Raw genomic sequence first — 15,313 nt, 5'->3', positions numbered from 1 at the left:
ATAAATATTAAGGCAAACATAATTTTGTAGCATTTGACAGTTGTTTACGGAAAGAGACTTCCTTTCCACACCTACTCTTTCACAAATTGCAAAGTTCTGAAATTTTACACCATAACCAACAAAAGGTTTGATCTATAAAATGATGCATTGTTTTCAGTACAGAGAACTCTTTCATCTTCAATTTCAAAGCGGTCAGTCTTCAGATCAGTTAATGACTGAAGGCTCTTGTGCTTAAGTTAGGAAGTCATACAAATTGTGATGGTTGCAGGACACTGCTTGCATCGTGCACGTTATTGTTCTGTACTATTAGTGCAATGTTCAAGTAAAAATTTAGGATACTGGACAATTACTACAAAAAGTAGGCTTAAATTTCATCAGCAAATGACGAAAGAAAAAGAAAAATAAATCAGATGTTATATTTCTTGTTTTTATGTACATTCTCTATTATGATAAAAGTAACTAAAATGTAAACTTATTTGGTTAAATAAAGCTAGATTAGGTACAAAAATAATTTCACAAAAACGTGTTTGTGAACAGTTTGTGCATTACATAATTCAATATAGTAATAAAAGTTACTTGTTTATTAAAGTGACTAACATAACTTGCATGGTGGGAGTATTAGGTAGAAATGGATCAAAGGGGCTATACATATATACGGCTATAAGCTTTAAAAACTATTTAGCATAAAAAAAAATTTCAAATTAAAATTTGCAGTCAGTCTAGTAAGAGTGTAATTTAGAGTTGTTTATTTAAATAATGATTACAAGGTAGGATGAATTGACAAGTCCACAGAGTTAATGTACAGAAAATAACAAAAACAATGATATACTGAAAAATAAACATTTGATGTTTATTTAGAAAGTCTTAAAAATTATTCAAATGAAATATGAACATTTTCAGATGAAGAAAAGCATTTTTAATCCTAAGATGAAAATCATTTTGCACCTGGAGCAATCAACCCTCTGAGCCAGTAACTTGAAGAAATGTTTAGTAAAAATAACTATACAAAAAACATTTACTGAAAGCTGGCCAAGTGGTCTGAATATACATAAAAGCATAACAGTACAGAAACTAATTATCACTTTGGGATTAAAAATTCAAATTCAATCAAGCCTGTAGTAAGAGGGTTAGCACTACAATCATCTACAAGTTCATAACTGTAATTATTCCTTGCATAAAGAAGAATCAGACTTGACACCTGTTTTGCAAGTTAATAAACATCACAACTTGTTCCTAGCTTCAGTTTCCTTTAAAACAGTAATCTTCAGTTCATTGTTACATCAACCAACATCATTTCTGGAAATTAAGTAGGGTAGTTTCATTATATTTTTAAAAACACCAGAATGGTGGTTATTTTCAAAATATGTCATAGATTTTTTTTGTTTTGTTCGTACATGAACAGGTTATTCTTTTCACACAAAAAATGTCCAACATCCACAAAAGGTGGATACTTATTTTAAGACTATACATTTTAAGTTGTCCAATAAAAATATGTAGCACTCACCATGTAATTTAAAAAAAAAAAAACGTTTGAAGCTCTTTGAAATATATTATAACTGAATATTACACAAAAACTTTGTACTATAAAATGTTTAAAATTCTAATATTCCTAACATTAATTTCAAAATAGAATACAAGAGAAACACAATCTTAGCAAAGAAAATTAAAATTTCAAGAACTTACTGGTACTTTAGTTCCACCATTCATTTTCTGAGGAGGCTTGGTGTTTATACGCATTTCCAGAACTCGACCATACTTGCTGAAGAAATCTCGGAGTTCTTCTTCACTAATTGTATGGGGCAAGTTTCCAACAAAAAGCTGTTGACAGTCAGGGTAAGGCAGAATGCCCATTTTCCTTCCTTCTGTGTCAGGTGTTCCACTTGTTCTTCCACTCACAGAGTTGGGGGTGGACTCGCGAACATCACTTCGGTTCGTTCCTTGAAACAAGTTTCGGGAAGCACGGGGCATCCGCTGGGCCTGAATTGATTCACCAGCTGTATTTGAACTCCCACTTGATCCAATTGAAGGACTCGAATTACTCATCACACCACTATTTGAGTGGATTTTGTTAAATACAGGAACATCTGGTTTCAGCTGAGAATCTAATGCGTTATCCACAGATCCAAGTACTGATGTTCCAGCTGAGACAGTTCCACAAATTCCTCCAGCTCCTGGTGCGTTCTTACTTACCATATTGGCATATGTCTTTGGCTCTAGAACAACATAATTGGTGTAAAATATTAAGCACACATATATACACACACAGATGTCAGTCTTACATCTTTGTATATGACAGAAATGATACAACTTAAATATGAAGATACCAAAAATGTATGATTGATAACAACATTGTGCTTAAAATTTTATGAATAGGCTAATATTTTGTATAAATAAGAATGTAAACAGTTCAAATAAAAAAATCTTATTGAATAAGGCCAGAGTTAAAAGTGTCACATGCATCACACTAGAGGAAATGCAGGATTTTGTTTTTAAATATTGTCTAGTAGTACTAAGAACTTATAATATGGATTATTAGTTTAGAGTTTATACTATACTAATTGGTATAAAAAAACAAAGTTTAATAAAACTTTGAAATTAGGACACTAAAAACATTGTCACGGGAGGTAAAGGATACTTGTAGCAAGAGGGTTAAACATTTCTTTATGTAGTAGTTGTCAAGATCAAACAGTTAAACTAATAAATGACAAACTTCAAAAATCACATAATGAACAATTTTATCACTTTGAAAAACCTTAATTTTCATTACCCATTAGAAATGTTACTATTTACCATTTTTCCTGTTACAAACCATACCTGATTGTAACACACCAAAACATTAACCCTCTCAGAGACAAGTCAAAAGGCATTAGTTATTTTAAAAATTTAAATAACCACTATATTATTACTGTATGCCACTAAAATTGACACCAAAACAGTTTATAATTCAAGTGCTAATATTATATGCATTTTAATATCCAAAAGAAAATAAAGTCATCCCACAAGTAACGTCGTTCGTTTTGGGATAGTACAAGTTTAAATGCACATTTCTGGGCTAAATGAAGTTATTCTCAAAGTCATACAAGTTATATGGGATGACCTCATAGTATTAAGTGGGAGCCAGTTTATTTACTAGTTCTTCGAAGCCCAAATTGTCATGGAGGCATCAAAAAGAGCACATAAAGTATAATGTTTGAGTTCAAAAAATGAAGAATGTTACCAAAGCTATGAAAAGTATTCAATAGGTGTATGGCAATGACATTCTGAATGTGAGGAAGTGTCAAAGGTGGGTCAAAGTTTAGAACTGGTGACCGTAGTTTACATTTCACGCAATAATTCTAGCAACACTTGAGGATGATTGTGCTGTAAGTGTTGAAGAATTAGCCCAGAAACCCAATTCATGTCCTTCCACTGTCCACTGACATTTGCAACAACTTGGTAAAGTTTAAGTTGAAAAATGGGTACTACAAGTTGTCAGCTGATAAACTGAGAGAATAAGTAGACATCTGTACATCTCTTCACACTCGTGAACTTCAAGCTTAGTTTTGAACTACCTACTGACTGGAGATGTGAAATGGGTGCTCTATCAAAATGTTAAGTGTAACTGACATTGGGTTAGTGCAGGAGAACAGCTGCACCACAGCCCGAAGCAAATCTACACCCTAGGAACGTTTTGCTTAATATTTAGTAGGATAAAGGTGGTGTAATATATTTTGAATTGTTACAACTAAATCAAGCAACCACTGCTGAGAGATACTGTCAGCAACTGGATCACACTGCACTCAAGATAAGACCTGCTTTGGGGGAATCAGAAAAAGGAATTGTTTCCACCATGACAGTACATGTCCTAACACTGCTAGGATCACTTTTAGAACAGAACTTTATTCCATATTCTAAAACATTACATGTTATAATTGTTGCAAGATAAATCAAGTTCACTGACCCCATATAGCATTAGGGTAGAGAATATAACAGATTAAATATTGTTTTCTGTAAAAACACCTATTTAAAGTTTGAGGTTATACAATGAAATCCGACAACTTGTGTGAAAAAAAAATCTTTAACCTTTCCCACACAAGTCACAGGTTGTAGGCCATAACACATTTGAGTTGCACTCAAAATTTTACTGAACTATATTATGAATTTATCTCAAGTTCAGTATCAAACTGTACGTTATACTTCAAATTTTCATATTATACATTAATTTATATATTTAAAAGTAAATATTAAACACCTAAACTGGTTTTTGTGCATCATGTGGCATGTTTAATGCAGCACTGGTTTAAATAGGGGCCCAAATTACAGATATTGACAAGCTAGAATATAAAAACCTTTTAGATTTTATATTTACTGAATCTAATACATTGGCCACTGCTCACCCCTTTCCACTCCTGGAAATGGTCCATTATATACATTAATATGGACAATTTGTAAATAACCAATCAGAAGCCCCAAAATGTCCCCTTCACAATTTGTCAGCCATTTTTAAAAAGATGAACCTTCAAGTTGGTAAGCTGAATCAGTTTGCAATTTTTTTCTTTAAAATATAAATACAGTTTAGTTATTACAAGTGATAAAGTATAATACAATTGTATGGTATCAAATGATGTAACTTATGTTTTTTGGTTATTCAAATGCATCTACAAATTTTTTTTCATCCACATGCAAAAATTTAAGGCTTAGCAAGCTAAGACAAGCAACAAGTACAAACGTCATAACCAGAAGAGAACTGTACTTTATTTCTTTAATTACTGTTCTATATTTTAAGAACTTGTTTGTAAATGTAATAATCTATATATATGATTTGATTTATAATAACTAAAATGCAAGTGTATTGTTACTAAATACTAGTCCACTAAAACACAGCAAAGATTGGTTACTCTGTAAAAACTAAAGGTTAGTTTTATATTATTGGATGTGGTAATGAGCATTTGCTGTTTCACTGTAATCTCCATTGTTAACAAGGCATGGTTGAAGGGTCAATTAAATATTTATTTTTATTAAAATGTTTAAAAGTTATGAGGTTTAAGATTTAGTCTGAACAACAGTTTTTGGTTTTATAATCTGTAGTCATTTTAGACTGAAAAAGGCATAATTTATGTTAATTTCCTAGTTTTACATGGTGGTTACTAGATTGTACAAATTGACTGAACCCATACAGAGATTTGTCAGTAAAAATAACAAGTTGTTTCTTTAAGAAATGTTTAAAAAACAAACTTTGTGGACATGAGAATTAGCATATGAAATTTTAAAATTAAAGTTACCTCACTTGTTGTCCATCCAATGTGAAAATATAAAAGGCAGGAGAAAACATTGCTTAACAAACCATAAAATATTTCACAAAACTAAATAACGTGTATGGAAATGATTGCAATATGATAGGTAAATTGCGAGAAAGCTAATATATCTTTAATATATTTACAAGTAACCCAGCTACCACAACTTTAATATCTTTACTACTTATTTAACACAAACCAGAAGTAGCATTTTTCCAATTCATTCACTACTTACCAGGTTGTAGTGCACCAGCACTTTCATCAGGTTCTGATAAATCTTGCGATATTTTCTCCTCCGAAGTAAATGGTTCATCAGGCATATCCCACTCAGATTTCTGGGGTTCAACTTCAGTGTCTGCTTCGTTATCTAATGGACATTCAACTTGTTGTGGTACAGCAGGGGAAATAGATCTTGCAGTAGGACAAGATTCCATATCGTGACTTATGCCATTTGGAGGGCTTTACATAAAGTAAAATGAAGTTAAACTCCAAAGTAATATTAAAACATGAATGTCCACTCAAAATAGAAGTTATACCCTTTGTGTGGCACTAACCCTTTATCAAATGGTTATTTTCATAATACTGTGAGGTTGTAATTTAAAAAAAACAACTCAAATGTAAATAATTAAAACACAAAAAGGTTTGAAACATTTCAAATATTTGAATAAATAAGAACAGCCAGTGTATTCATAAAATTAATATCTCATTGTAAAAGTGTGTTACTAACAACATAGCTTACCAATTCTAAAGTCAATATTTTAGTAAACATACCAACCTAGATCAGTTTTTCAGAAGCAAAAAGCACACACTAATGCAATACATAAAAGTAAACATTATCTGCTTTCTCAAGCATTCTAAAGATAAAACCAACAATAAACCACTGGGTAGATCACTGCATGCTAGCTATAGCAATGTCAAGCTGAATTAGATACGATTTAACCTACAAGTCTACGATTCAGCCTACATACATTTATTTACAATAGATTTCATGATTTAACCTATAAAAGATATATATGTTATAGTTTGACACACCAAGACAACCCCACAAGGTTGTTTTATTTAACAAAATACTACAATGCACAAGATATTTATTGTATCTTCATAAAATTCAATAAACTTTTAGCAAACAAGTATTTTGTATACAAAAATACCAATCTTTGATAAAGTGTGTATTTGTTTCTAAGTTTACTTTAGTCACTCAGACTAGAATTAGTTTGAATACAAGAAGATTAAGAATAAAAATAATTTCTTTTTATCTTAAAAGTTTTCTAAACTTTCTAAATAAATATCAAAGAAAGTTCATTTTTCAGTAAAACTTTACATTTTACCTGTTATTTTCTCTACTTTAAACAGCAGTGTACAAAAGTAGGAAACCTAGCACCAAACGATTTGTTAATTTATAACCCCTGGAATAACAGTTGTCTATAAACTAGGCATCGAGAAAATTGTTTATACAACTGGCATAGAGACATTTGATTATTTACAAATACTGCAGTGAAGGATTAATAACTTGGCTCCAACTACTTATAATACAGTATCATCACCTCTAACTGTTCAACACAGATTTCTTCAAAATCACCTGAAAGACAATGTCTCTGAAGTAGCAACATGAGAATGTACATGTAGTAAGTTACAATATGTTAATTTTATTTTCTACAACTTTTGTTTAATGAACCATTGTAAGTGCAAGATGTAATAAAATGTTGAAATTGAGAAATATAATCTCCTTTAATTCTTAAAATTCCATGACATTCTACAAGTAAATTTCAGAGTTATTACAAATTTAATATAGCTATTAGCAAAACTACACATTTTTGTGGAATAAAAGATCAACTGCAACAAGATATATTTTTAATTTCTGAACAACAAATTGTCTAATATTGAAACAGTAGAGCTCTCTACCTGATTACATCTGGTTCAACAGCCTTCAGTGGTGGAGTGCTAGACATGTCTGGTTCATCAACTTCCCTATCTATAGATTTAGAAAAGGAAATGACAATGCATTAAAATAAACTCAAAAGTTATAGCAAATTTAGTCTAAATGAAAAACTTCCATGTTGTAGCTGAAATGATTAAAGCAAGTATATAGTCTTAAAGTTGTTTTATTTAAAGTAAAAGTCTTAACTTACCTGCTTTAAAATCAGATTTATAAAACAGCCATAGCATAATAACTATACACCTGTCCATCATAAAGACTTAGTTAATTTATTATTTCAATGTTTATCACATTGTCTTACTATCTTTTATTACACTAACAAGCATTGAGTTTCTGGTTATTAATTAAATAAATAACAAATATATTGACAAAATGAACAATTAACTCAATATAATAACTTACCTATGAAAAACACTAGTTAACTACTATTACATCAAGTTAAGATGCTTAAGAGCTTCGTAGTCAGATTCTGAGCACAAAAGAAACTTTCAGTTTCAAAAATGAAGTTAAGAATCTTTATGTACATTTGTCTCAAAAATTAAATCACATGTTACACACTATTCTGCATAAATAAAACTGCTGTGCACTGGGACAGGAAATTAGTTAACCTTACCAAGTTATTAACTGTTGAACTCAATAAATTACATTTAATTAATTACTTATTCACAGATGAAACTTTGATAGTTATAATGATTAAAAAAGACACTAATTTTTAACAGGTATTTCATCACAGTAAATAGCTTAATAGTAAGTTCAATTACTTGATTATTTTATATGATTTCACTTGATGTTCATTATATTGATCGAGTTAATCACTGATTTCATGGATACATTAAACTAATAAATGTTAAAGACAAGAGAAACTAAGTGTTAATACCTGTTCCTGTAATTAAAAGATACTAAGACACCATCATTAAAATTATACATTTCTATAATAATCAGTAGAAGAAATAACATGCATTATTTCCAAAGAAAGATACTGGACAATTTAAACCAATTTTCAACCTAAGTAAACAGTTATGGAAAAAGTACAAGAATAAAAGTACTTTTAAATCAAATGTCAGATTTGTTTGAAACATCTTGTCAGAATTCCACGTGACTAAGAGTACTGATGAAAAGAGCAAAAATTAGTGGTAGAGCATTGTGTACTCTACCTCTCTCTCTGTCACTTTCAGGCCCACTGTTTAGCAACAACAGAATACAAGCTGGACAACAGTCTTCTCCATCATACGTGTAAAATATTAGTTTTAATAAAGTTCTTGGAAAAGTATACAATTGCCAAGCAATTAACACAATCTTGACAAATATAACAGTTTACATAGCCAACACATATGTACGTTTGATATTGTCAGAATAAAACGAAAAGCTTTCTTTAAAAATACTCAAGAAATATCAGTTTAAAATACCTTAAAACATACTGGTATCATACTAAGTTATTTCTATATGTTTAGTGTGTTTTTACAAGCCAAATAAAGTTCCGTCACAGCATACTTAACAGGTTGAAGTCCAAACAGCATTGCACTATCAACAACTTTGAACCATCATTTATTGGAATATAGTTATTAGGCAGTAACCAACTGCTTTTGTTGTTATTATTTAATAAAGTATTAATAAATAACAATAAATAAATCATTTCTCATATTCTTTACATCACATTTTTGACGTAAATGAGAGTGAAATGACTTAGTTTTTATTTGTTTCATTATATTAACTACTGCACAGCACAAAAGCAACAGGGTAAACAAATTAAGGCAGAATATTAAAAGCCCAATACAGAATTGCATAATAACATTAATCTAATAATTAGTTAATCTTTACTAGTAAAGAAAGATTCTAAGAATAAATGTAGAAATGACAAATCAATCATTAAAAATAAGCAAAAATTAACATACAGCAATACAACTGTTCAATTTATCCTATGTTTATGTAGAATGTTAAAACAACACTGTGTGCCTGCATTATTACATATGGACGCTACAGTTCAACAGACATAGGAAGGTTGTATTTATAAGCAAATTCAAAATACAAGTTTCAAAAAATAATATTTATTATCTATTATTGGCTGGAAAGATACACTACATTTCTATAATAAAGTAAGTTCAAGGGATAATGACAACACAGTTAACACTAGTTTTAATTTGAAATAACTACTAGTTAACACTTATCAAAGCAGACAATCCTTTAAAAATGTCACCTTAATGAAATCTGTTGACGTCATTTTTTTTGGTTTTATCATGTGATGATAATAATAATAATAATAATTAATATATATGTTTTGCTGTGATATTTACAGAACTTACAACTCAATCATTAAATACAAGTTGTTATACATACTGTATTGTATTATAAAGTTCTAATGACCTATTGAGTAAATACTTAAAAGAACACTCCAATAAACAATCCAGGATATACAAACCTAGCTTGTACTACCACCTGCCTGATAAGAAATTAAATAAATATTTAATCTAGTATAAATAAGGATACCAGATTATCTTCTATTTCTTAAAATTTATAAAAAAATATAAAGTTGTTAAAACAGTAAAGTTGACAGAAATGAATAAGGAATATTTCTTGGCCCTAAATTCAAGTCATTTTAACTTCAGTTTTGTTACCTGTAGTATACAAACAATTTTTTAGTGTTCTCTAGGTTATGTATACAGTTTGAGTGTTTTTCTCATCAACTTACATTTTGTTGTTTGGCATTCATTCTATTTCCAATTCAAAAGTTTTACATAATGATGGAAATCAGGTACAAATTCTAAACCTGAATGTCCCAGCCAATGTTACATAACATATAGACAAAAATTCATAGATGAGCTGTTTGATTAATTTGGAAAATAGAAAATCCAGGACTTTATGTTTGGATGTACCACTAACAAACGTGGAGACCCGAGGGCACTGTACTATGTACTAATATAACAAACATTGTAACACACTGCATGTTCCAAACCAGGTCACTTGGATTAGACAATTATTTTGTTTACGCGTGTGCGAGCACGCGATGTTTAAGTGGTATTACAAATATTGCCAATGTATTCCAAATATTAAGAAGTTACTACAACAGCCAATTGTCATCTTGTTACAATGGTAGAAGTTGACTAGCAAGAGTCATGACTTGCATTTACTACAATTAAAAGTGAATTACAAGGACTGAAAAGGCAACAGAATTGTCAAGTTCACAATACAAATTTAAAATAAACATTTTTAAAGTCACAGCAACAGATTGTGGTCAGTTAGAAACTGAAAACATTTCTCAGGGCTATGGACATCGAAGCATGTCAGAACATACACTAACAGAACTATCGTTAATACTTGATAACAGTAGGACATGTAATGGTGGAGAAGGTTGCTTGAGACTTCTCACTCCAAGGAGTTGTTTTTTAAAAAGTTAATCTTGCTACTGTTTTTCTAAGTGCAGGTTTGTTTAGGAAAAACATTTCAATGCTTTTCTCTTGATTATTTTTAAAATAAAACTATTTTTTGAGTCGCAAACATCCAGAGTATAAAATTTAACCAAAAAAGTAGTCCCAGGAATTCCAAAATTAAACAAATTACAAACATACTATAAAGCTGTGCATAAAACTATTTAAAGTTCATTGAACTGGAATATTACAGTTTTCTTCTGCTGCATCTATTTCTCCAGTTTAGTTTAAACTGCTTTCATCCAGAAACAATAACACTCACCGTCATCCACTACTTGGTCATCCGTTTCCTCATCTTTATCATACAAGTAATCTTGATAACGAAATATATCGTTTCTCACATAGTATTTCTTTGGAGACTGTGGGGCTAAAACAAAGGTCTGGACAAATGGTCTCATATCTTGCCCATTGTTAGACAGTTTTCCAGTAACCTAACAGAAATACAAACAACTATCATCAAAATACCTGAAGCCTTCTTAAAATTTTAATTCTAGTTTAAAGTCAGTTCCTACTAAAGATATATCAAGCTACATGACAATTAAAATAATTACTTATTTACAAATAAAGATGAAATTATATTATTAACTAAGTAAATACCAAAACTACATTGTTTCCTAATATAGCAAACATGAGTATTTTAACTGGTGTTAAGGTTTTTATTACCAACGATTGAACACCGTGTGCATAATACTGTCACAACCAAAGAATAAACACACCTATAGGTTTGACATTAACCATATATGGGATTAGTCACTGATCAATCCTGATCCATCATGTAGCCACAGTAGCATACACAAATTTTAATGTAGTAACTGTACCTTCATGAAATTTAGCAAGCTTTCAATAAGCATTGCATGTATTTTGTACACAAACATGATCTTTAACAAAGATGAGCAATTCGGGGTATTTTGTTACCTTACGTTTTTGAACAATGACTACTTAATAATCCCATGATGAAAAAGTTACAGTATTTAACAATATAGTACATGAGCTACTTGCAAATACAACCAACTTAAGAATATAATATCTACATTTGTAATAAGAAACTTAATACTTGTACTTGGTCTCTTGTTTTTATGTTGTCAGCCCTGACAAAACCCTCATTCCTTGTAAATCATTTTTTATTTAAAATATGCACTTAAGGACAGAAAAACAATACAGAAAAGAAACAATATCCTGTAACTCTTCCAACTTAATTGACTTTCTAACCAAAGCATCAAGTGCCTTAAAATAATTCCCTTAGCTGTTTAATCTCAAATTGGTGATAGCAACTAATAATCTTTATCAATGAACATGGTACCCTATATATAAAGTGGCAAATTAAAACTGTTTTCCTACTGGTTATAAAGGTCATAATAGCAAACCCTTAATAGAATTATTGGCACTTTGTGAGACAGGATGCGATTGATAGGGTGTAGTAGGCAAGTTTGACTTTTTGAGACATAAAAGATAGCTGAATACTACAAGTTTATTATGCATAGGGTCATTCCATGTCAAATCATCCACATTTTGGAAAATTTTCCAGGTGACCCCCCCTCAGAATGCCTTGAAAAAAAAATTCACGTGCTCATCTACCCATATAATGAAACATTGCCAAAGATTAGATGAATATCTCTAATAGTTTGAATTAGAGCCCTGTAAAATTTAAGGAATTTTTTCTATTTTTGGCAAATTCATTTTCGGGCAACTTTGGCTGCGTAAAGTTGCAAGAGTAATGGTGGTAGAAGGCTGAAATTTGTTACACTGACTGAATTAATCTGACAGAATTCAAAAATGGTCTCAAACCAAGTTTACCTCTCTTAGCATTTGCATAGTGAGGCTGTAAAAATCACCTGAAAACCCAAAATTGTAAAAAAAACAACAACATTGGTTTATTTAATAAGCCATAGCTCTAAGACTTAATATGATACAAAGCTGAATTTTGTTGTCAAATTTCCTATAAAACATATCAGTTGATAAATCAGCAATTGTTGTAATTAAAAGTCTGCAAGATCTCCTGTAAAAAAATTTAGCTGCATGCAACTTATGATTTATCTAAATATAACCCTACTTCTGGCCATAGTTTGACCATGTCACCAGTTATTCAGCCTTTTCAGATTTTTACCATATATTCTTACATCTCTGAATATGATCTACAAAAATATCAGAATAGTGTTGAACCTACGAGTTATAATTTTTTAAAGTATCCTCTGACCATACGTTGCTTACTTGAAAAAAAAAAAAACAACTTCAATTCAGTGTGTTACTGTGTGCAAATTCTGATCTTTTTGTAGATCATATTCAGAGATGTAAGAATATATGGTAAAAATCTGAAAAGGCTGAATAACTGGTGACATGGACAAACTGTGGCCTGAAGTAGGCCTATTTTAAGCTAAATCATAAAAAGTTGCATGCAACTAAATTTTTCTACAGGAGATCTAATAGTCTTTTAATTACAACAATTGCTGATTTATCAACTGATATGTTATAGGAAATTTGAAAACAAAATTCAGCTTTGTATCATATTAAGTCTTAGAGCTATGGCTTATTAAATAAACCAACGTTTTTTTATGATTTTGAGTTTTCAGGCGATTTTACTGCCTCACTATGAAAATTCTAAGAGAGGTAAACTTGGTTTAAGACCATTTTTGAATTCTGCAAGACTAATTCAGTCAGTGTAACAAATTTCAGCCTTCTACCACCATAACTATTGCAGCTTTAAGCAGCCAAAGTTGCCAAAAATGAATTTGCCATAAATAATAATAAAAAGTTTACAGGGCTGTAAATCAAAACTATTAGAGATATTGATCTAATCTTTAGCAATTTTTCATTATATGGGTAGATGAACACATGTGAATTTTTCAAGGCATTCTGCAGGGGGTCACCTGCAGCCCCCTGGATGATTTGGCATGGAATAACCCTATACTATGATCAGAAAAAACTCTGAACAGGTGGCAAAAAATAGAAAAAAGACAAGTTGAAATGAACAAGTTTCATGTTACACCAAAAAGTATATATATATATATTTAAGTATTTTATTTTGAAAATGTAAAACTTGTACAATTTTGACACTTGATTCATTAACTACATTATGATGTCAAGTTTATTCAAATAAAGTGATAATAAAGTTTAAAATTTTGTGACATGCTCATTCTTATTTACCTTTAGCAATGAAATTGAGGAGAACAAGATGTTTCCATAACGTGACAGTTTTACTGGAATATCTGTTCACAAATTATCACAACTTAAGTCTTTTTAGATGCAATATTGATCAATTTTATAGCTCCATAGAATAGGTGACGTTTTGTTTTGGCAAAGCCTATTAAATGATTATATGTGTAGTTTTACAAAAAATGTAATATCTAATTTGAAACTAATCTTCTACAAATTAATCAATACTTGCCCTCAATGAGATGATAGTAGGATTCACACCTTCATAAGTCTATATGGCCTATCTACCAATCTTAATACTTTGAGAAAACAAAAATGAGCCGATTTACTAACTTGAACAACAACTCCATCTCCCAAAGTTTCGTGGCTATCTACTTGAAGAATTTTTGCACGACAATCTCCAAACTTCAACTGCATTATCTTCTGGTGAATAGCCTTTATAAATACATGCATGTATAGAAAATTAAACACTTTAAAACAAAAATATACTACATTAAAAACAAGAAATCCAAACCTGCGACAAGTGAAATTTTAATAAACAAGCCCAAATAAAATTAAAAATACTAGAGAAACTAAAAACAGACTATAATGACGAATATCTAAAAGTAGTTGGTATTTTCTAATTATGCCAGTATACATCATCAACTGTACCACTGATTAATTATATTAGAGTTTACTACTATAATGGAGGCTGGACTGCAAACCTCAGGAGTTAAGTTTAGCTTATCTGAAGGGACAGTACCTATTTTATTTTATTTTGCAGGCATTGAAGGGTGATATAAATGTTGTGGGTTTCAGCACTCATGTCTCACCCTCCTAATATCCATTTCTTTTGATGATTTTGTTTTAAGTTTATTCATGCGAGACTTGAGGACAGAGGTTAAGAGTAACAAATGGTATATCATCACAACAATGCAAGTTCTACTTGCACATTCACCTCCAAAACCTAAGGTATATTTTACGTCCCACACCATAGCCTGTGCCCTGGGGATCCTTTTAATTTATGCAAGCATCTTTAATTTGAGTTTTACTTCAATAAGTTAGAGTTTTTCCAAAAAATAAATATTATCTTAACCAATACACACACACACACTTTGCAAAAATTTTTAAAACTACCCTGTACCTTTTGTAAATTGATTCACTAATAATTAATTTTAGTTTTTCACAATTATGTAAAATCAACTGAAGAAGTGACAATTATGCAGATGCTAAAAAACCACCAATGAGTAGTTTTACACAAAAACCACATTTTCTCATATGCCTATGAATCAAAGAAGCTATGAATTTTAAATATTCTATTTTATAACAACTATTCTGTTAGAAATAAATATAGAACAATATTGAATTTAACTTTGATATTTTAGAAAAAAAAATGAAAACTTTAAGGAGTTCAAAAAACTACAAGACAAACTTGTTTGGTCATATAGAAAATGATTTACTCTTAACCTAGTCTGGAGACACGTTATTCAGTGCTTATAAGGAATTCAATCAATGACTGAAAAACTGTTTTAATGCAGATATTTGAAAACACA

The 15,313-nt window shown here is 30.4% G+C and overlaps 1 protein-coding gene across 7 annotated transcripts in view; it reads right to left on the bottom strand.

Annotated features, from left to right (window-relative positions):
* The window catches only part of LOC143256144 (ras GTPase-activating protein-binding protein 1-like), a 31,723-nt gene that overhangs the window by 8,732 nt on the left and 7,678 nt on the right, over positions 1–15,313 (bottom strand). For all 7 annotated transcript variants that reach the window (XR_013031185.1, XR_013031186.1, XM_076512939.1 and 4 more), the window contains exons 4-8: positions 14,115–14,216; positions 10,894–11,062; positions 7,176–7,245; positions 5,509–5,732; positions 1,684–2,213 (exon numbers count right to left, since the gene is read on the bottom strand). Coding sequence is in view for 5 of the 7 variants with exons in the window: in XM_076512939.1 (XP_076369054.1) it covers positions 1,684–2,213; positions 5,509–5,732; positions 7,176–7,245; positions 10,894–11,062; positions 14,115–14,216 (1,095 nt within the window). In the remaining 2 variants the exon portion in view is untranslated. The remainder of the gene's footprint in view (positions 1–1,683; positions 2,214–5,508; positions 5,733–7,175; positions 7,246–10,893; positions 11,063–14,114; positions 14,217–15,313) is intronic.

This window comes from Tachypleus tridentatus, chromosome 7 (assembly GCF_004210375.1).
Source record: "Tachypleus tridentatus isolate NWPU-2018 chromosome 7, ASM421037v1, whole genome shotgun sequence".
Taxonomy (NCBI): Eukaryota; Metazoa; Arthropoda; class Merostomata; order Xiphosura; family Limulidae; genus Tachypleus; species Tachypleus tridentatus.
The sequence above is the reverse complement of the archived record's forward strand: the minus strand, read 5'-3'. Positions and strand labels throughout refer to the sequence as shown.